Raw genomic sequence first — 22897 nt, 5'->3', positions numbered from 1 at the left:
GGACTTTTCTGTTCAGTAGTTCTCTAAATAATAATGAATTTATTCAATGTTCAAGTTGAAAATATTGAATTTTATGAGATATTTAAGTTATTAAACAAGTATTTTCTTGGAATGGGAAGAATGAGGGAAAAAGTGTTGCACATCCCATTTTTCACAATCAATCCCAAAATAATTTCTTAGAGGAAGTTTGAAATTTGTTTCAAAACCATTCAAATTTACCTTTGATAGGATATTGCTCAAGTTCAGAAAGTTTTATTATTTTTCTGGAAATATAAAGCACCTAAAGTTTGAAAGCCCCTATAGGAAGGCCTTAACCACGCATATCTACATTAAGAAGTAAACAAACATGTTTATTATCCTGAGGCAATAAACTCTCCTATCAGAAGCCAGATAATCACCACAAAACGTGCTAAAACCCTATCCAACCTAGAAACCGATGCAGACCTTAAAAGAGTTTTAAACCCTGAGATAAATCAGCACGGCTGTTACTGAAACTCGCACAAGACTACCTGAAGCACAGATCGCTGCGCACCGACTGCAGCGGGCCGGGCCGATGGCCGTGCGCAGCTGCGGGGTCCCTGCGGGTCCCTCTGCCCGGCCGGGGCTCCCTACAGGCCCGGCTGTGCCCGGTCCGGGGTTCTCTCCACGCCCGGCTGTGCCCGGCCCGGCCGGAGCTCCCTACAGGCCCGGCTGTGCTCGGCCCGGGGCTCCCTCCACGCCCGGCTGTGCCCGCCCGGGGCTCCCTCCAGGCCCGGCTGTGCCCGGTCCGGGGTTCTCTCCACGCCCGGCTGTGCCCGGCCCGGCCGGAGCTCCCTACAGGCCCGGCTGTGCTCGGCCTGGGGCTCCCTCCACGCCTGGCTGTGCCCGGCCCGGGGCTCTCTCCACGCCCGGCTGTGCCCGGCGCGGCCCACCCGGGGCCACCGCCAGGCCCGGCTGTGCCCGGCCGGGCCCTGCGTCGGCGGCCTCGGCCTGCAGGGGGCTCCAGAGGCACGACCTGCGCCGCGCCCGGCCCGGCCCGCACTCGCCGCCGAGGCTGAGGCAGAAATTGGCTGTCAGGGAGCTCTGAACATGGCGAGGCGGAACGCTGAGCGCTGGCTATGCCTCGGCATGGAGCGCCCTGCGTCCCTCCCCTTCTCCTGTGCTCCAGCTCGCTGCTCGGCAAAACTGCTCTGCGAACGAAGCCGAGAGCTACCACAAGCTGCTAAACAATCCTTCTGACATCCAGGATCAGGAACCCGCCCGTGCCTTACAGAAAGGAACAGCTAACAACTAATCCTAGCTATCAGTGCAAGTGGAATGAAATCCCACAACTACATCTCCAAGGCTGAACAACTTGCTTGCTGTATAAAACCTGATGTCACAAGCAACTGTGGCACTTAAATAGGAGGTAATTTAATTCAATTTCTTTGCTTCATTGTATAAAGACACATCTACATCTGAAATTTTACTTAAAAATGATGGAGTGCTTTACTTTCAGTACCATTCTTTTGAAAAAGCATTTGTTTTGGTTTTGCACTTGTTTTGGTTTTGTATTGGCCCCTGCCCCACTTTGGGGCTGAGCAAGCAAGCAAAGGGAAACCTCTTACTTCAACAGCCCATGGAAGTCCAGCAACACAACATTCCTCATGACTTTGCCAGCTCACTTCAAACGTTATAAACATCTTCCCACCAAAGCCACAAGTATTATCAAGCAAAAGATAATAAGAAATAGTCTTAAGAAAAGCTTCTATCCTTATCTATTGTTATAAAACACCACACCAATTTGTGGTAATGGACGCATTCATCTTTGAGGAAAAGCAGAGTTGCAGAAATTCCATGTAACTTCTCCCTAAATTGCATGAGCTGCAACTCAGTATTTCTTTAATAACATTTTTTCTAACAATGCACAAAATTTAACGTTCTTTTATGCAAATCTACACTCTAATTTAAGAACATCCAATACACTCGTTTTGATATGTTATGAATACTTCAAAAATTAACTACCTCCAGTAAACCTAAACACAGAAATTATTTGACATCATTATATATCCATCATGGATGTATGTATACACAGGATTTTCAGAGAAGATCTCTTAATTCAGCAACCTTACATTAGTTCACCACAGTCAGATGACAGGACAGTTAGTTTGGAAAAATAATCTGATTGCAATTTTTAAAAAAGCTTTTAAGAGAGGGTTGCTCAAGTACCTTCACCCTAATTCAGTGAGAAGTCAAGCTGAACTCTCACAGCAGGAATTTGCAATGGGCTGCCTGCTTGTTTAATGACAGCTAAATGTTCTCATGCAGCAAAGAGCAGGTGGGATGCTATAATCTGAGGCTACTGCAGTTTTCAGATAGATTTCAAATAAAGGCCATGTTGAAAAAAAAACCCTACAATAATCTAACCAGAAAAATAGATCTTTTTCTTATTAAACATAACATCTCAAATATTTTTACTTGGTTTGTAACATAATTTAGAGGTTGGATGTTTTGTACATTTGCATTTTGTTCAGGTACATAGATGAACACAGTGTTTAAAAAGCAGTACTTAGCAAGTCCCTAAAGAATTTATTCCATAAATCAAGCAACCAAAGAACAAGCAGAAAGCAGAAGATGGAAGACTCTGTACTGAGGAAGAAATCCTAAGTTCTGTGTGGCATTATCCATAAAGATTTATTTACTCAGTTTCATTATTTAAACTTGCTTTCTAAAACACAGCAGTGCAGCAGAGGAGAGGGTCAGGAGAGTTCCTGCTGGCTTTGAGAGCTCTCCCTATTAAAGACAAGTGACAGTTGAATGTATCACTTGACTGTGCAAGGCGGTTCAAAACAGATCTGAACAAACTAAATCCTGCTTTTCACATTTGGGCACTGTTTGTGGGCAGTGGGAAAAAAAATCTTACCAAAAAATGTCTCCCTAGAAAGTCACTTAAATACAACATCACAGTCAGTTCAACATCACACAAAGTATCTGCCCAGGATGCTCTGAAGTTTTGATTCAGAACCACACAGTTCATAAAGTATTCCAGTGGTGTTGCTTTACACCAGGCTACTTGAATACACATGGAAATTGCTAATGCTGACAGAGTCCACTCAGTGTGGTAAACATTGTATTATTTCTAATACAGTATAAACTTTAAACTCTCAAAAACTTGGTTTCAGATAATCATTCAGAAGATACTTCTCATTCTACCATTTCAAATAATCTCCTTTTACCCTTTCGTGAAGAGTAGAGGAAGGAGAGAACACAGAAGGGATAACATCTATTATTTTTCTTCTTTACCATCAGTATCTTTATGTGACGTGTTTTGCAACATCTCTACAAGCTCAGTCTTAAAAGACTGGCAGGAAAACAGAAAGAAAAGTGCCTTAAATGGGAGGTAGTTCTATGCATGCAAACACAATTTTCTGTATCTTTGCACCATAAATAGTTCTTGCAAGAAATTAGCACCCATGGACTATACACATACCATACAGGGTGATATATGAGAAACCCCTATAATGAAACTACAAGTTGACTTACATGTATTGAAAAATACAAGTTTGAATTTAGAAAGAAATCCCTGGTGTCAGAAAATACCAATTTGACAATCTCTTATTAAATAACTGCAATCCAAAGTTTAATATTAAACTGAACATCTCAGGTGCTATGGAAAGCCTAATATACTCAAAATACTTATTAGAAACTACACAGAAAACAAGCAGACATTTATGTCTGTATGTCACAGCTCATTTTCTGTAACAAAAATCAACAGATACAATGTATTCCAGCTATTTCTCTGATATGACACTAATTAAATAGCAAAAGAATGATGATAGATATTCACACTATTTTACTTAGAATTACGGCCCCATGATAGCCACTGATTATGGTACTAGTAACAAATGTTAGTTTGAAATATTTCCTGACTCCACATGTAAATAGGAGGTTTCTGCTCCCAGCCCATCCATTTTTGGATGATGATGTCCCTGGGCATTTCTGAGAGAGCCTCCCTTGTTTGTCTTGTCCCTGTGCCGCCTGAGCAGTTCTCTGGAAGCCCTGACACTGCTGTGCCTGGCCGAGGAGCTACGCTGCTTTTAGGTCACATGATGTTATGAGTGTCTGGCTTACTTCACTCCTACAATCAGAAGAATTCTCACAAATACAACAGTTTTCCATCTCCGAAGACAATATAAGTCACCAAACAGTATTTCCCCCCCTATAACATAAACAGCCTAGCAATCTTGCTGTTCACTCAAACCTGGCTTTTTAAAAAATATGGTTTTTAATTTCTGCCCTCAGAGTGCTTTAAATTTAGTAGTTGTAGTTTAACATAAATGCTTGCATGTCAACATTCAAAATGTTTTGGGCAGTGAGTCACCACTCAACAAGTTACAACAGAAAAACTTAAAAAATGCATTTGCCTGGAACATTTAATTTTTACAGTAAGAGGACAAATTCAGATTGAGTTGCATTCCAGAAAGAAGCCAAGCAATTCACCGGCACTTTTCTCTGTAACTGTTTTACTTTAGGCCCTGATAAGAAAACATTAAAAAAGATAAACCTCAAAACTAATAATTTCAGAAAATACCATATAAAACCAAGGGGAAAAGAAATAAACTAGAGGAAGGGTTGTTTGGGGTTTTTTGAATCATTATTACTTAAAAGACTGTTATTAAATTACAGTTATCTAGGAAATTAAATTACTGCTGAGTATCCGTTGACATGGCAGCCTTATACTAACAAAAACATTGCAGAAAGCAATATTTTAGAAACTGAAAAATTAAAAAACATAGATTTGTATAACAAAATTAAGTATCATCTTTCCTTTGACTTTTCATATTATAATTAAACTTCTCTGCACTAAAGCAACTTTTTCCCACAATACATTCTGACTTCTTAGGAAAGTATATTTAAAATAAAGACTACACTTACATAATGATCTACTCAATTTAAATTTCTCATGATGCTCAGTGAAATTTAGTTTTGTATCATCTTCCACATATGCAATATCTCAATTTTTTTTGTAACGTGTCATTTCATTTCAAGGCTCTATTCAGCAGTGAAAGCATTGAAATACAGAGAAACAGTGTTAAAACCTGCAGCATCACAATCATTGATTATTCACAGTAACTGCACTTAATTGCACAGATTGGTACAATGTTAATACAAATAAAATCTATCAGCATTTCCTTGTCTCCAATCTTACAGAAGAAGAATTAAATGAAAACCATTTGAAAAATACTGCTTGTTAAAATTAAACCCTGGTAAGACAAATGAGAGAAATCTTTCGTTCTCCAAAATGATCTTTTTACCTGGCTGATGCTACTAAATATTAAACATGTAGCGTAAGCTTTATTACTGCCTAGAATTACTGTAATAAATTTCATTAAAATTGCACTGCTATGTGTTTCAGCTTCTCTGACATTTTAAATATATTTTTGTTAATCTAGCAGAAATCATCTGCTAGACTGTAAAGCCACCCTACATAACACGCAACTGTTAAAATGTAAATTGCCAAACTATTTTTAGCTGCTGCTGAAGGGGAAAAAAAAAAAAAGGAGGGGGGGAAAGAAGAATATTCCTGGCCTCGGGAATAATGATTTGAGGCATTGTGTTCATTTTGTTTATCAAGCAGCTATTCAGCCTCTAGTGGGGCCCAAGTGCTTATGCAAGCAAAAGCTTTTAAGAGTGCCTGCAGCTGCAATCCTGGCTTCCAGGTAGGCTGCAGGTTCAGAGCACAGCTGCCCCAGGCTATCCACACTATCTCAGCTCCATCTGGAAGTACTGTTAAAATAGGATTTCAGATCCCGGGTTCTGTCTGTATCATCGTGAGCAGGGGGAGGAAGAAGGGAAAGAGAGGGAGGAGAGAACAGGGGAGCTGCGAGGACTGGAAGACACCATCCGTAGTTCAGGCTCAATAGGAAATGAAAAGCTCAGCCCCATTTTGCTGCCGCTATATTGCTGTTCCTGTGCACTGTGTTCTATTCAGCCTATCCGGCTTTGAGTTATGACTCATCCAAGTGCACCTGCGCCCATGTGTTAAGTACTGCCAAATAAAAGCCCAACATCCATTTACACAACAAAGAGATGTATCCCGCAAGGCAGCGGAGCTTCCCCCTCCCCTCCTGTTTGTTCTGAGCAAGGGAGAAAATAATTCTGTCCTTCACTTCACTGGGGATTTTTCACTTCACGTGGATTTTTAAATGCAGCTTCATTTATAAACAATTTTCTTCCTTTTAAGAATAAAGCATATTTAATACCACAAAACACCCCTATAGCATTACATTATCACAGCCATTAATGATTTTTCCACCAAAACCCTTCCAACCTTTTTTATCAAAGCCCTTTATTCTCGAAGGATAAATTTTCAAGCAAAGAGGGATCAACAAACTAGTTGCTTGAAAGCTTTCCTGATGCTAGGCTGAAGTTAGGAAAGGCTTAATGAAGGCTTTAAAATCCACCAGGACTTCACAATGAACATCTGACTCGGTGATTTATGCATATTAATAACCTCAGTCCTACTGAGGCAAGCTGAGCTGTACATGTCCTCCGAATCTTAATGTCTTCAGCTCCACTGGGATTATTACAAATGTAAATTTCTAAGATTCTCAGCTATTAATCTCTGTCTGTCCTCCTGTTCAGCAACATAATGACTAATTAAACATCAAAAGACCTGTACAGGAGATCTTCTTTGACAGCTCCTGGCCCAGCTCTCTTCCCAAGAGAGGAATTCAAATGACAGGGACAAGTGGGTAGGAGCATATGAGCGAGCTACAAATCACTGCTATGAAATCTAAAAATTCCACATCAAATGTGCATTTAGTCCTGCAGAACCACTCCCAATTACCTAGCCTAGCTGTTCATGTCCAGCAGACAGCCCTCCTAGTGCTAAAGGTAAGTAATTGGTATGTGTGGCAGGTAAGGAGAATGCAATTTGAGCCCAATTTTTATCACTACAAGTAAAAAATGTAGTACTTACAGAAGAAGGCAAACCAGGGGGCACCTTTCTTACTTTCTTTGTCTGTAGAGGATCTGTACAAGAAAAATAGCATTTCATCAAATATCTACATTATAGGTGAGAAAGAATAAATAGCTACACTGCTCACTTTTTTCCTTCCATGATGAATGTCTTATTTTCCAATTTCATGCATTTTTTTTTATTCCCTGGCAAAGAGATTTGTCTGTCACATCAATATAAAAATGTAGCATAACCATGTTCTCTAAAATACAGCCTTGCTAAATAGTTCCTTTCAATCCTTTTCCTAAGGAAAACAGTTATTCCTAAGAACAGTTACTCTGAAGGATATACTTATGACCTTATACACTTGCTAAAAAACAAAGTATGGTTTTGAGATATACAAGGAGGAGAATGGGACTTATTAGCAAGAGAAATGCTTTATTTTCTGTGCATCAGAGTAAAGACATCCAAAAGGAATTTGACATGATTTATACTCTAAGAATACTAACATGATGTACATTTTACAGTTTTTAGAGTCTACCAAGGTTGTAAATAAACAGCAAATTTAATGACCTAATTACTTTCCTTGAGTAATAAAGTCAACACATCTCAAATTTGCACGTAATAGTAAAGTTGGAGGTAGGATAGCTGCTTCTTTCTTCCAGTAGGTGCTGTATTGTAACAGAAGTACCCAGCAATTCCACTACCTAAACCAAGAATCTGAACCAGTTTATTCAGATGCTAATACAATTAATCTGAAAACTCTGCATGCAAAAAAACCTGATTTTTGAAGATGAGTATCTGGTGAGATTACCAGTTCAACAGTTAACCAATAAAGTCTTTAATAAAACACAAAATTCTTACTTTTCTGTTTTCATTCAGAACATTTATGATGATATGACAAGATAAAGGTGAGATAATGTGAAATATCTGCTGGATATCTTTACTCTCATTGTTTCCCATAGGGCATGCTCAGAAAGAAAAGAAAAGGACTTTTGGAAAACATATTTACATTGGATTCAGAATGTCACCTGGAAGAGAACACTGGTTGGTTTCAATGCAATTTAATATGAAATTTAACAAGAGCTTGTTATAATCCTGGTCAGACAACTCCTTCTCAGGGATAAAATGGGCATAATTTGACTTTGTTAGAAATTCTCAGGCAGCAGATTTGTAGCACTTAACAAGTCCATTAAAAAAAAATATAACTCAGACATACTTTCTCAAGCTATTGGAAAAGACTTGAGATAAAAGATTACTTCCTCCTCCTGACATTCCTGGAAAAACATTTCCATGGATTTGTTACCACCACCTGCCATATCCCAGGCTACAAGCCTCAGATTCAACCAGGACAGAGAGAGGAATATCACCAGTTTAAACACATTTATGGCCCCTGAGCTTCTCTTTCAAGGAAAAAGCTAAATATACTCTGAAAACTCTACACTTCACTTCCATTTATTTCATTTAACGATATCAGAAACTTCCCAAACTCTGTGGAGTTTGCACAGGAAACAAGAATCTCATTCAGGACCATCTCAGTGACTGCTGCACACAGCAGCACCCTGTGCCCAACTCCAACACCCCCTGCCACTCCAGCCCAGAGCAGGTTACTGCTGCAAGTAGTTCCTCACTAAAACCAATTCAGTCTGGGCTAAAACACCAGCAGCAGCAGCTTAAAACACAGTTCTTTTCTCTTGAAGTTCAACCCCCCTTTCAGGCTGTAAACAATTTAAGTGTTCTTTTTCTGAAACAGGTGTGAGGAGCTGCTGTGCTTGTTCTGGTATTCCGAGCAACAGGAACACTTACAGGCATCTTCATAAAGACAGCCAACCCCAAGTTAAGTGGCAGTTGGTTTGACAACAAGTAAAAAGATCATACAAATATATATTTAAAATACACATATGCACACATACATTAGGAGAAGAGGAAATGGCCTTAAGTTGCACCAAGGGAGATTTAGGTTTGATGTCAGGAAAATTTTCTTCACTGAAAGGACTGTTGGGCACTGGAACAGACTGCCCAGGAAGTGGTGGGCACCATCCCTGAAGGGATTTAGAAGATGTGTAGATGTGGCACCTGGGACATGGGTTAGTGGTGGACTGGACAGTGCTGGGTGAAGGTTGGACTCGATGGTTTTAGAGGGCTTTTTCAGATTAAATGATCCCATGATATATAAGATTAGGTCCTAAAGTAATATTTTTTTAATAAAAAAATATTTAAAAAACAATTTCAAACATGTTCAGGACTATTTTAGTGCCCAAGAAGTTTGCAGTTATAGTTGATATTAAGGTTACTTCACAAGGCAATTTGTGTTTGAAAATTTTATTTTGGGAAAAGTATGGTTGGAGTTACATGGTTCCAACAAACAAGATTTTTACTATGGAATAAAAGTGCTATACAGAATGAGGGGCATTAAAGACTCAACTATATAATTAGAGAAATTCTAATGATTTATTACCATACTAATACCTAAATATATGGTAACTAGAATATAAGGTTATATAACTAGAATATAATGGTAAACTAGAATATAAGGTTACAGTCTCTCTTTTTATACCAAAAAGATTTTTTTTTAAATTTTCACACAAAATTATTCACAATAGTCTTATAGCAGATACTACAGAACAGGTGGCTCATTCTTGGTTCTCTGATTCAACAGAATTAGAAAGCTATAAAATATTACTGCTGTCTGTGACCAAGTATGAAAATTCCATTCACCTCCAGCTATCCCCAGATTAAAATACTAATACTGTCACAGGATTATAACAATTTTAAGCAAGTTCCTGCCTGCATATTTTGCAAGGTAGTTTGATTTTAGGATAAACTACTAGCCTCCAATTGCTAAGATCTTTAAAGGCATGTTGAACCAATTACAATGAACTATATACTGCCCTGAATAAAGTTACTTTTAGCATATAAAAGGATAATTGTTTCCCCTTTGTGTCCTTCCCCTACTAAATAATGGTAATGACCTCAAGGTCAGGCATTTCCAGGAGTTAATGATGGCACGGGTTAAGGGCACTCAGCTGGTCATCAGCTCCTATCCATCTGTCATTATTGCTTTTGCAATTAAGGGTTTTATTAGAGTTTCTTGTTTGTTTTGTAAGCCAGACTGACCAGTGTTGAATCGAAGCTAACGTCCCAAAGAAAACATTAATAATTCCAGTTTTCCTCTTACATAGCAGTTTGATGTAATTTCACTTGCTCAGCACCATCTCCTGTACATTAAATGAACTGTCAAAACCCAAAATGAAGTCTGCAGAGCAGCACTGGGAAGCAAGTTGAAATGTGTGTGTATCACTCACCAAGAGCTGCAGAGTCGTGCAGCGGTCGGCGGCGCTGGTTGGTGGCAGAGAAGGGGTAGTAGGGTGTGCCAGGCTTCGCAGAGGATGCCAGCTGAGCTGCACTGCCAAGCCCCATGTCAGAACGAAGCAGACTGGACTGCAAAGTACACAGACAAAAGTCAAATTAAACTCTACAATGCAGCTGTTAATATGCCAGGCTGACAAACTATTAACCACACTTACTGCTCTTGGCATTTAGAGGAATTTACTGGGATTTAGTGAAGGTTCTAGAGTTCAAAAAAATGTAGACTTTTTAAAATCAATGTTCAGAGTATGCACTATTGCATAACTCAGAAAGGCAGAGCAAATTTAGCTGTGAGCCTCCAGAAAGCCATAACCATTTCAGCTGAAAACATCTGAAAGAATTAATTCATATTTAAATTTTAAACAAAAATCATAATCCTTTGTTTAGTTTGCAATATAACACTTCTTCTATTACACAATATAAACATAATTGATAAAAACTGCTAAGAGTTTATAGCATGACATTAAGTTTTAGCACATACTTAGAAATCAAGACTTAGATTACATTCATAAAAACACAGAATAAAATTGTCCAAAAAAAAAAAAAAATCAAATGCAGACAAGAGATAACAAGAGTAGATTAATGAACAGAACATGAAAAATTGACATTTTAAACCCTTCAAAATAACAAGGTGGCTGAACCCTACCCTTTTCGTTCCCTTCCCATGCAGTAAAAACAAAAACATTCTAAACACTTAACAAGTGCATTGTATATTGTTTGACCTCACTTTATTTGGATTTCCTCTGTAATACTGAAACGAATGTTGGTGATTTAGAACAACATAGTTTTTCCATGGGTGATGGGTTATGCTTAACTTTATTTTAGTCTGAAAATCCTGACATGGAGGGAACCCACAGAACTGTCTGTACAGAAAATGTTCTTGTAGCAGGTGGTAAATATTCACTGTGTTTCACTCCTGGCTGGTGCACACAGCTTTCCTCATGGAGCACCATCCACTCCACATTGCACACAGCTAAAGACACACTGCTATGAATGTCTGCCAGTATTTTAAGGTCATGTGGAAGCAGCAGCCTCATGAGCAATTAGATTTCTTCAGCCATGGTCAGTACATGGTGCAGCCTCTGGCAGGACAACAGGCATCTTTTCCTTACACTCACCTGCACTGACATTTCATTGCCAGCTGATGCTAAGACAGGAACTGCTAACTGGAGTAACTTTTATACCAAAACCCCACCTAATTCCTCCTTCAGCCTGGCTGCTCCCAAGCCAACATTCCTTGTGCCATCAGCTGCTCTCCAGGAGGAGCCCTCATGCCCACGCGGTTCCGGAGGTTTCACCAAACCTGCTCATGGGCTGGATTATGGCAGGAAGTGCTCCAGTGCTGCTGCCTGCCTGGGGTACAGCAGGTACTCATTGCTCCTGCCTCTCCTCACCTTCCTTCTGAGGCCCAAATACCTCATTCATAAATAAATGTATTTTTGCATTATACTAGATCACCAAAACTGATGTGTCTGCTGTGAGGAGATGTGAAAGGTGAGGTTCACTCATACAGCTCACAGTAAGGTACTAAACGCCTTCCCCCTTGCAGTGCACTGGGATTCGCAGAAAATTAAGACTTCAGACAGAGTTACAGAACAGATATAAAATAAGCTTTTTTTTTCATTGTATCACCATTGAAATTTCTCTTTTCTTGTTTGATGACTAATTTGAGCATGAAAATGTTATATTTTAATTTAATAGAGTGGGATGTGAAAGAATCACCACATCACAAACTAAAGGAAGGCCCAAAAGTGTTAAGTATTTTATACAAAAGTGTGAAGATCAAAATTTATTAAAAATGTTACTGCATAGAAATAGCTTCCTCTCAGCTTAACTTCTTCAGTGTTATTCTAACAACAGTCTTTGAAACAGAATTCTTAATCTGAAACTCATATTAAAATGAGATACTCTGACAGGGTGACAAAAGTATATAGCAAATACACGCAGGGGGAAATCTGCTGGTGGGCTGTTCCAAGGTCTTCTAATTTTTGCTTTGGTCAAATCGTTAAGATTTTATTGTTTTGCAGAAAACATGAACATCAGAATATCTGGCTTACTCAGTATAAATCTGAATTTAGCAAAGATCCTATTCTAAACATTTACTACAGTTTAAGAGGTGAACACTGTGTAGGAAACCTGGGCAATGTTTTGTGAAAAGCAGCTCCTCCAAACCAACACAAGCCAGAAGAAGAAATGAAACCGGTTCTCACTTAGGCCAACACTTGACGTTCTTGACCAAGAATACCCAGGACTGAAGGAAAATTTCTTAGCATAGCCTGTGGGGAAGGGAGGAAGTATTGTGGTAGTTGTCATTTCAAGTAGCTGAGGCAAGGTCCCCCTGCCAGAGCAGCAGAAGTGCTGAGGCTGGCAGGGAGCTCTGGGGGTCAGGAGCACAGCCCTGCTCGCTCAGAGCAGCTGTCAAACACAATCAGGAACCACGGCCCATTCACACTAGAGACAGCCCTCCCTGCACCCCAGCATCTCCCCTGACCACTGCAGGGATTTTGGAAATGCAGTGGGATCCATACAGATGCTGCCAAAAAAAAAAAGGGCTGGGAGGGTTCCTAGTTCCTCTGTTCCTCTACTCATTAGGAGATGGGGAAAGATTTAAAAATAATAAAAAGAACCAACCAGTAAAAACTCTGAAATTCATTTCTACAAAATCATTCCAAAAGGTGTGAGTCTATGTCTTTTCCAGACTTAACCTCCAACCTTTACTTCATGATATTTGCCACTCTTGCTCTTGTCCTAAATATTCCAGTGTTTGACATTTTCACCAGACCCTGAATTTCAAAGCAGCCTGACTTCTACAATAACATAAAGTTAGTGTGTAAGCACTAGATTAGATACTCAAGCTATAGTAAATCTCAAGCTGTGCAACACACTCTGAAGAAGTTTTCTGATCTATACTGTATTTGGGTAAGCATTTTTTTATTTGTAAAAAAGGATTAAAAAACCAAAGCTACACAAAACCACAACCCTCTTCTACCATTGGCCCAATCAAATGAAACATCTGTTTAGAATTTTATAATTGTTCCTCAGTCTTCCAAAAGAAAATAAAAATAGATGTCATTAGTTCAGTTCATTGATTTTTCTGCCTGTTTGAACCAATTGAGAAAAAATATTGATTAGGACTGATCCTTTCCTAAGGGCATCTGATAAAGAAAGGAATACAAAAATACCACTGAGGATAGCAGAACAGCTTTGTATTATCAGCATCAAGCTCCTCCTGCCCAAGTGCCCGAGGTCCCTGTGCAGAGGCAGATCACTTACACACGTGGTTAGGGGCATTCTCCACAGAGAACCTGCACCCTCACTCTGAACCTCATCTGCCAAGCATGCATCCAATTACCAAAGAATAATCAATGACTGGTTATTCTCTGAATGCCTGTCCAAGTCCTTGTCTGTATTACCATTGTAAATAAACAGGCATCACTCCTAAAAACTTGCCTCTTTGGATTTTATAATGCATATATCCAGTTTCAAGATATACAAAAAGTTATTTAAAGCACTGTTTTCCCTAAGCAATAAGTGTTCAATAACTTTAAAAAAAAGCAATAAGTGTTCGATAACTTAAGAAAAAAAAAAAGGCTTTTATAACAATCAACCAAGAACACAGCAAGCCGTATTCAGAAGTGAAAAGAGAAAAAGATTTAAACATGACTGCTTTACTTTTGAGATTCATCCCTCTCAGAGAAACCAAGAAACAGTTCTGACAGCCTCAGGGGAAATGGCATGGCCTGACCCAAATAGGAAAGGCTTTCACAAGGGCCACTATCTCTACAAATACTTTAAAGGGGTCGCTTTCCTAAAGAGTATTCTCCTAAAAATAAAATGCAGGGGAGGTGTCTATTCAAACACTGCAAGGATGAGGTGGGGGAAAACAATCATATCTACATTGGGGGGTGGATTTATGCACCTTTGTCAGAGGAAACAAGTAACTTTGCACTGCAGCTGCATTTTCGTGCAGGCAAAGTTTGCTTCCATTCAAACTAACAAGCCCATCAGCCATATGCTTATATCAAAATTATATGCCTGAGACAAAAAGAAGGTCCTTAGTCAACTTATTTTAAAAATGTTTTTTAATTGATTCTTTCAAATAATTTAAGCATAAAAGTAAAAAAATAGTTTGACTAATTCTTAAGTTTTCTTCACTCCAGCCCAGCTCTATGACTCTTCAGATACAATTTGATGCCAAAACACTGCTCTGACTTCAATGAACTTCTAGGACATCAGCCAGCAGAATTCTAATACATTGGTAAACATTTCTTTGATTTTACTTTGATATTAAAAAAACAACAAAAAAAAAGTAGACAAGTAAAGGCCACAGATGTCCTTACATAATATTCGCAGCTCTCTAATGTTTAGGCTCTATGCAAACAGGAAAGCCAAGCTGTCCTGAAAAGCACACAAACAGTTTGAACAAACACACTCCATACACTACCTGTATACAGTTTTACCTATTCAAAAATGTATTTGCCATAGGCAGGTAGCCTCGTACTTCCTGGTCTAAATCTTGTTCATATTCTTTTCTTAAATGCAAACATTGGCAAACACTTTTAAGAATTCAAATTTTCCCAGCATAGCCATAGCCAAACTATGTGATAGTTTCATCCAAATACAACTGTGTGCCTTTACATTATTCATTATTTTCTATCAAAAGAATAATATGGTTGAGAATAAAAGCATTAGCCCATTATATGCAACTGATTATGACAGGCCTATTATGCTGGCATAATAAGGCAGTCTGCTTTGGCAGTGAAATGAGAGCTGCAACTCACCAACTGCAAACTTAGATCTTGAAAACCTCCCCAACAGTCAACTAGATTCAACTCGATTTTATTTTTCCTATTTTTTTTGCATTAGCTTCCTTTTCATAAAATTTATGCTTTCAATCCTAGCAGTCAGGCTGTACCTATTTAAAGCAGCAAAACTGTCTAGAGGTAAAAAACAAAAAAAAAGTACTTGAGTTTTTAGTTAAAAATTGTGAGCTTGAGTACTTTACTTTTACAAAATAATGTAATGCAACACCATTCATCTCAATCAAATCCCTCCATTATCCCGCCACAGTCGCTGACAAACTCACTTGGCATCTCTCTATTCCTCAGAATTACACAGAGCAGATGGCAAGTGCATTCCTTGCCTTACTGTAAACTTGAAATGTTGCCCTGGGTAGAGCACAAGTTTCATGTGCATGTCCTTTTTACTCAGTGAGCTATTTGGATGACTTACAGCATGGATAGAACGTGGCTCAGTATTGCATGTCTTGCCTTATAGATAAACCTGACAATTTGCATAAGCTGGCTCTAAAGAACATAACAAAACAGAAAAGTCAAACTCTGTAAACTTGCAAAATCCCCCAGCAAAGCTGTATATTTTGTTATGGTGTTTCCAAAGGAAAAGCCAGCACAACACTAAAACATGAACCAATAATTGCTCTGAAATCCTAGTCCAGTAGAGAGGTTAGGGCTGCAAAAAGACCATTCACTTGAGTTCCACGTCATGCAGTTCAAGCCAAAAATATAACTAAGATATAAAGGGTTGAATTTCACTTTATGCAAGTCTCCAGTCTTTGGAAACTGTAATGAATATGCACTCCAAAATAGGAGCTGAATTTGGAAAAAAACACTGACATATGATGTAAATTCATTTTAAATTTAAATTTTAGAGATATGTTTGCAATTATCAGCATGTTGTTAAAGAATCTCATCCTGAGAATATCATCAAATAGTAATGTGAAATACAGTGTTACCATTTTGAGAACAAAGGGACTCTGAATGAGTAATCAATAGCAACTGGCAGAAAATGAGGCATTAATTATGATCCTCTCTAGTGTTTTGTCTCAAACAACATTTCATTAAATATATTGTGCTAACCTGTACATCTTCAAGCCATTACCAATAGATTTGATCAGATACATTTTTGGTCTGTTTCAGGAGGAGGAAAATATCAGAATTAGAAAACCAAAACAACATCTAAAGTGTTATATGATAACTTGAGCTTTTTTTTCTTGATCAATTTAAAGGAAATCAGGGGTTGCCAATAAAACATCTCAGGAGAGGATCCTCTAACAACATGTTGATAATTGCAAACATATTCCTCATTTAAAAAAAAATACTTAGGTCTTATAATCTCAGTGTAGTCTCTTGAAAATTTAATTATCATCTCCTATACCTAAAGTATCATGCAGGTTTGAGAAGATAATGACAGTCATCCATCAACTGCATCCTGCCAGTGTAATCAGGCTAATCTTGCTCACTGGATTTAAAACCAGCTACCTAGGGTACTAAATACTGAAGTGATGCAACATCATAAACAAAATTACATTTAGCTTTACTGTCTTTCCAATTAATGGTAACTCCAATGAAGATCAGCTTATCAATATATTCTCTTTTTATGCCAAAGCTTTTCCAGATCACCAAGAGCTGCTTATTCATGTGTGCACCTAAGCAGAGGCTGCTACTGTGGCATATTCTGTTCATGTGTAAATATATTGGGACTGAGCACAGGGACAGAGGAGAGAGAAGGAGTTTATTCAGAATTACATATATGGGGGTTTTTAAGCAGAGAGGAGAGCAAAGATTAAATGCAAAGGGAAGAAATAATTTTGTATTCTTTTTGCATCTAAATGTCTTTAAAGACCCCGATTAACACAAATATTTTGAAGAGTCCCTTCCTTCTCTTTTGTAATATTGTCTCCCCTGCACTGATGCTGCATATTGGCAAGGCTACAAATTCAGTTTTATGCCTCTAAAGCAGCACCCTGCTGATGTTGTGTCCAATCCCCGAGGTTATGCTGCCTCAGCTTGTCTTCCTTCATCCCCCCGGGCAAGGGATTTTTGCCTTGCTGACTGAATTCTAGGAAGGCATTACTAAGCATTGTGATTACAGGTCAGGCACCCCTCCCTTTGCCTTTGAATCTTTTTGCTACACTATGAAAACAGTAATTTGAACAGCTTCCTTTCTGTGATTATACAAAAGCCTCTTTCTGGAAAATTCTAAAATTTTACAAGAGAAGTTGCTGAGTGGTTATTCACGTAGTTTTTAATTTTTATGGTACCACCCTCCTTGCTTTCCTTTATGATTACAAGATACTAGCATGAGGAGTCAATATTATAATAAAGGATTTTATGCTGAGCCTTATTTACAGAAGTTAGACTATAAAAGATATTATAAAACTCAAACTATATTTGCATCTGTTCCTTAGTTCTCAAACTATTCTCTGCATTTTCAGCAAAATTATTTTAAAATATTTCAGACCATTAGTAGATCATTTCATGTATATAGTATGGAAGCTGTACATCTCCTCTCCCACACAACCAAGAGAAAAATCTTGCTCTAAGAACCAAGTCAGAAAATTATTAACACGATGAGGGTATGTTAATTAGCAACCAGTTAATTGTTAGCACTTAACATGGAGAACCCAAATGTTTTCACATATGATCAAGGGAGAGCTCAGTTCAATACTAGGGTGCTAGGAAATGGCCAGGAGATATCCTAGGCTACAATCCCCTCTCCCGAATAAATGTTATCCTTCTCTCCCTGCTCTTCAGAAACCTGTGCCAGAGGAGCACCAGTGTCTGGAAAAGCACTCCAGAACCCAGCTGAAACCAAAACAAGTTGGATGGTTTAGTTGCACGGAGGAGGAATGTAAATGCCAGCAGTGCCTGAGCGGCCCGGCTGTGCTGTCCCAGCCAGCCCAGGAAGCTGAGCTCAGAACAGGCTGCCCACAGCACCAACTCCCCCTCCCCTGTCCTGCTCAGGGCCTCTGTTCTTCCTGACACCAGCGATTTGTGCATTTGTGAAGTCTGGGAAGGGACTTTCTCTACCTATGAATTCAAAAAGGAAGGTAACATACTAGAGTAATTACAGACAAAAGGAATGCACACTTCCAAAGGGCAATCCAGCTCATTCAGATAAGCAGGCATGGCTGGGAGTACAGAGCTGAGCTAATATTTTCCCCATCCTCCACTAATACCATAAATTTGTAATTGAGAAGCACCCAATTCTGAGGCAGTCAGAATAGCTGGACACAAATAGTAATTCATCAAAGAAGTTTTACCTGCACTCTGTGCTCTAGCATATTTTTCCTTCCTTATGTAGCAATATGCATATTAATTTACAGAACACCCATAACCTTAAATACAATCAAAAATAAACAAAAAAATAAAGGTGGCAAGGAAATTTGCCAAGCCTAAATAGTGTGAGAAAGAGAAGGGCAAAGACAAGAAACTGTTTGCTTGGTAAAGGCATTGAAAATTATTCCTTGCAGAGCTGCTCCCCCTTTATAAATAGCATCCCTCCTCCAACTATAACAAATTCCTAACACCTGCTACCCACTTCATTCCAGGGGGAATGTCTTCCCTGATTAACTTCAGGTGGTCACCTCCAGCGCTGGAAAAAGAAATCTAGCCTGTGCCCCATACATTTTTACTTTCTAAAAAGGCTTTCCAGACTCCTTATCTACTGAGTGACAGGAGATATTTTCCCAATAGCACAATAAGTAATTCACTTCTAATAAATCATGATGAAAAGAAAGTTAATATTGCTTGAGAAGTAAAATAAAGCAAAATAAACTAAAGTTCAGGCATTCCATCTGCCCTTAAACTATATATCCCTCTCCCCATCCCAATCTTTCAGGATGGTATCAGCTGGCAGAATCCAGAGTCACTGCTTCAGTTAACATTGTGTCAGCCTTTCCTTCAGCAGCTGCATTTCTTAGAGATTGATAGCTCAGCTGTAAAAATCTGCTTCAGGGAGACACCTGATATCAAAAGTGTCAGAGAAGGGGAGATTAAAAAGAGAGAATTTACAAAATAAAACCAGTTTTTCAGCTTTAAAGTTATATTGGTATTAAAATCCCCACACATGCACAAGCCTTAAATTTTTTTATACTTCCATAACTCAGTATTACTTGGATTTAAGGAGACATCACATTCTCTGTTCTGCTTCTAAAACTATGTGAGAAGGAAGAAAAGCAACTGGTACCACTGCTTGTAGCCTTTGTAAAGCCCCACTCATCAGAAAGGTGCAGAAAATGATGTAATTTTCTGCCTCACTGGCAAAAGCCATCTAAAGCATCCTCAGCCACACACCAGCAGTGAGGAGGAAAAGCTTTCTGGTTGTTTCATGGACGCTGGCTGGCAGAAACCCTGGCAAAGCGTCCTAGGAGCAACTGCAGTGCCAGGCTGCCACACTGCTCCTGCAGCATGAGGAGGATTTAGCTGTGTGCTTTGCATCCATCTGAACAACCAGCACCTGGGAGAATGCCCTGTGCTACAAAGCCCTTTTTCTAGTCTAACTCGTACATTTTAAGCAACATCCCAGCTGTCAAATGCCACTAAAATCCTGCTCTACCCCACTATTCACAATCACTTATTTCTTTCACTGTTGTCCCTTCTGAGTTTTTTGTCCTCACCAAACTTGTATTTCCAATTATATTTTTCATATTCTTCTCTACTTTTCCATTTTTGTCAGTAAATCTCATTTCTGCTTCCCACATACATTTTGCACATCCTTGTAACCTAACATTCACATTTTTGTCTGTGTGCTTAATCTTATAGCTGCTTAATGTTTCCTGATGCTTTATTAAAAATATTAAAATCAATCATCTCCATTACACCAAATACACATCTTACAGTTATAGAATTTATATAACTGCATAAATTAAAATTATAATATAAATAATGATTCACATAATTTTACATATAAATTAATATTCATTTTAGCAAAAATAAATTTTAATAATAATGTGTTAATTTATTGTTAGATATAATTTATTAATATTAGTTAATATGTTTAGGAACATATTAAAGATAAATTTAAGTTAGTGCTATTTTCTGGTATCCATACTCTTGTTTTAACTTTTGCTTGCTTGATCCTCACCACCCAGCCAGTAATACAAAAAAGTTGCCATTTTTGCTTATGCACAATACAAATGAGCTTTTATGTTCTCCCTAGACAGCTCAAATTTCTGGAGTTATACCCTATTACACTTCCTCAGCTATTAGAGAATGAGCTCTGAGATAACTACTTGCCCCAACATTGCAGGATTGCTCTTTAGGTTTGAATTCTGTTCAAGCTGCTTTAAAGTCTCTTTAAATTTTAAAGAGGCAAATTACTGACTATGCAAAGACAAAGTAACATACACTTGCAGTCATTTCTTTTGCTGAAGTGATCATCTGTTAAATTGCCCAAGAAATTGATGCTAAAGGCATTTTTTGGGTTTATTTCAAAAGTTCTTATAGTGTTTGTTCAGAAACAAATTTTTTTACACAAAAATAAAGCAACTTTTTAGTCCGTTAAGGATGTAACAGCTAACAAACGCTGCCATTTTATTCTTTAACAAATAGCTAAATTTGCAGGCAACAAGATGCAAATCTTTAAAGTTCCATGTTAAATTGTGAAGAAAGGAGAAATTGGTAAATTCTGAAAAGTTGTCTGAAATCATGTCTTAATATGTTTACTTGAAGTATATCCCCATAAGGAGCACTAAGTGTGGTGCTAATGTGCATAAAATGTTACTGAGATACTGCAAAATTCAGGCTAATTTAATAAAGCCTGATGTGCCTTACATCATGTTGCAATGATGCAATAATATGCTGCTAAATGAGTCACCCCACATTAGCTTCATGGCAACAGCAGAGTTGATGGCTACTGAAGGGAAAATGGGGTAGAAATATTACTGCAAATATTGATGGAGCAGCTTTCTATTGGATTTTTTTCATCCAAGGAAAAGCTGCCTTATTTATTGTGTATTACCAACATACACAAAACCTATATAATAATAACAGCAAAAAAATTAGTTAGAAACCCATCTGCCACTAAATAAAATATATGTAGAGTACACAGCATCATATAGATCATCCATATGCCTTCTGTGTAGTGCTTTACATTTCATGCAATATGTATATACATCATGTACTATGGTATATATTTTATAAATGATTTTACATATATAAATATGATTGTACATAGTCAAGTGAAATGTAATTACTAAATTCAATCCATAGCTCCTTCCAGCACTCATATATTCTACAGTTTTACCAGCAGCAGCTTTTTCTAAATGGGTTTTATAAGTTCTGAAGTGTCCCATCATCATGTAGACCACAGAGATTAATGAGTAACAAAAATGGAGTAAATTAAGAGAGGACTCTTTATAAAAGGCTACACTTTAAACCACAAGTGCTGAATGCCTCTTCAGTTCCTGCCCAGCATCCATTACATTCAGCACTTGATTCTCCTCCTTTCCCACACACAGGATAGAGTGCAGACTTCAAATGATTATGAAGGGAGGAAAAATGTGTTATCTCCACATGTCAAAAAATCCATCATGTCTATTTTTCATGCATGATTGTTTAGAATGAAAATAGAACATTAAAGGGGATGGGCACCAACAATTTCCTATGCTGAGCCCAGTGATGCCAGTGGGGAGAGACTGTGGCAGGCAATGAGAACAGGCACAGTGAGGCCAAAGGAGCATCCCCAGCAATTCCCCAGGGCACTCTCAGGCTCCTGGGGATAAAGTTACCTTCTGGGAAGACCCACACCAATAATTAGAAGAATTAGTCTAACAGCTATACATGTACTGCACATTTATCTCAATTTCACTTCAAAAATAGTGCAGACCCCTGGCTTTCTTTGAGCTCAGAGCTGTCAAACCAATGTGCAGTGACAGCTGGGGACCTTTTTGATGATATTAGAAATGGGAGTAGTGAATTCAATACCTGAAGTCTAATCTTGTTTCTTTCACGTAAGCTACTGTTTTCAGTACAAAATCACACAAATGTGAAGAAAACCCTTTTTATCACAAGAAGCTTTCTGAAAATTTAACCTTTCCCTGATTTATAATTTGTGAAAAGTTGCCATTCCCAAAACTGCAATTACATGGCCAACAGGAATGGTGGAGTTCCCCACAAAAATCACAAACCACCACCCCCCCCTTCAATTCAAAGACACAAAAAGAGACTTTTTGTCAAGTCATGTAGCATTGCATTTCATTCTGACAGCTAAATAGAGTTTTTAGTATTTCTTCTAAAAGCTGTCAATTCTTCCTCCAGGTAAAAATTTTTGATATTCATCTAAATCAGCTCTGCATAAGCCTTAATTTGTCATCTTAACCATCCACTTAGAGTTTATATACTTTTGGATGTTCCTTTTTGGCTTGTTTAAAACACCTGATGGAGAGAAAACCTGAAAACATGCACTTCTTGCTAATAAAATATTTGTAAATCAGCCACATTTATGTTCTTGTGACTAATGTTACAGCTGAATCAGATTCTATTACCTAAGTCACTCAGGTTCCTAAGCTACATTGAAAATCAATCACACTTCAACTCCTACAGCCTAAATATAAAGCCTGTAGGTAGCAAACAGTCCCTACAAATCACTGCTTAGATTATTTTCAGTAAAAGGTGAGAATGATACTAAGACTCTGAAACACTGCAGTTTACAGTAGTCTTGATAATTTTCATTGCAGCCTTCTGTAAACTCAGAAAGTAAAAATTCAAACTCCTCACACTTCCATACTAGGTTATTAATACCTTTTACACCAGCAACATAAGGAAAGGAGGTAGGAGAAGGATGGATTCAAGAGTATTTGGAGAAGTT

At 38.3% G+C, this 22897-nt stretch overlaps 1 protein-coding gene across 9 annotated transcripts in view; it reads right to left on the bottom strand.

Moving 5' to 3' along the window:
* The window catches only part of TCF12 (transcription factor 12), a 160901-nt gene that overhangs the window by 44608 nt on the left and 93396 nt on the right, over nt 1-22897 (bottom strand). For 8 of the 9 annotated variants that reach the window (XM_071441604.1, XM_071441607.1, XM_071441606.1 and 5 more), the window contains exons 8-9: nt 10225-10360; nt 6941-6993 (exon numbers count right to left, since the gene is read on the bottom strand). In XM_071441604.1, coding sequence (XP_071297705.1) covers nt 6941-6993; nt 10225-10360 — 189 coding nt within the window. Of the gene's footprint in view, nt 1-509; nt 628-6940; nt 6994-10224; nt 10361-22897 lie in introns of those variants that run through there. The other variant, XM_071441615.1, reaches the window with a different exon arrangement.

The sequence above is a fragment of the Agelaius tricolor genome, unplaced genomic scaffold (assembly GCF_023055355.1).
Source record: "Agelaius tricolor isolate 1412-34295 unplaced genomic scaffold, bAgeTri1.0.p SCAF_16, whole genome shotgun sequence".
In the NCBI taxonomy this organism is placed as follows: Eukaryota; Metazoa; Chordata; class Aves; order Passeriformes; family Icteridae; genus Agelaius; species Agelaius tricolor.
Note: the sequence above shows the minus strand (reverse complement) of the source record. Positions and strands in the feature narration are given on the sequence as shown.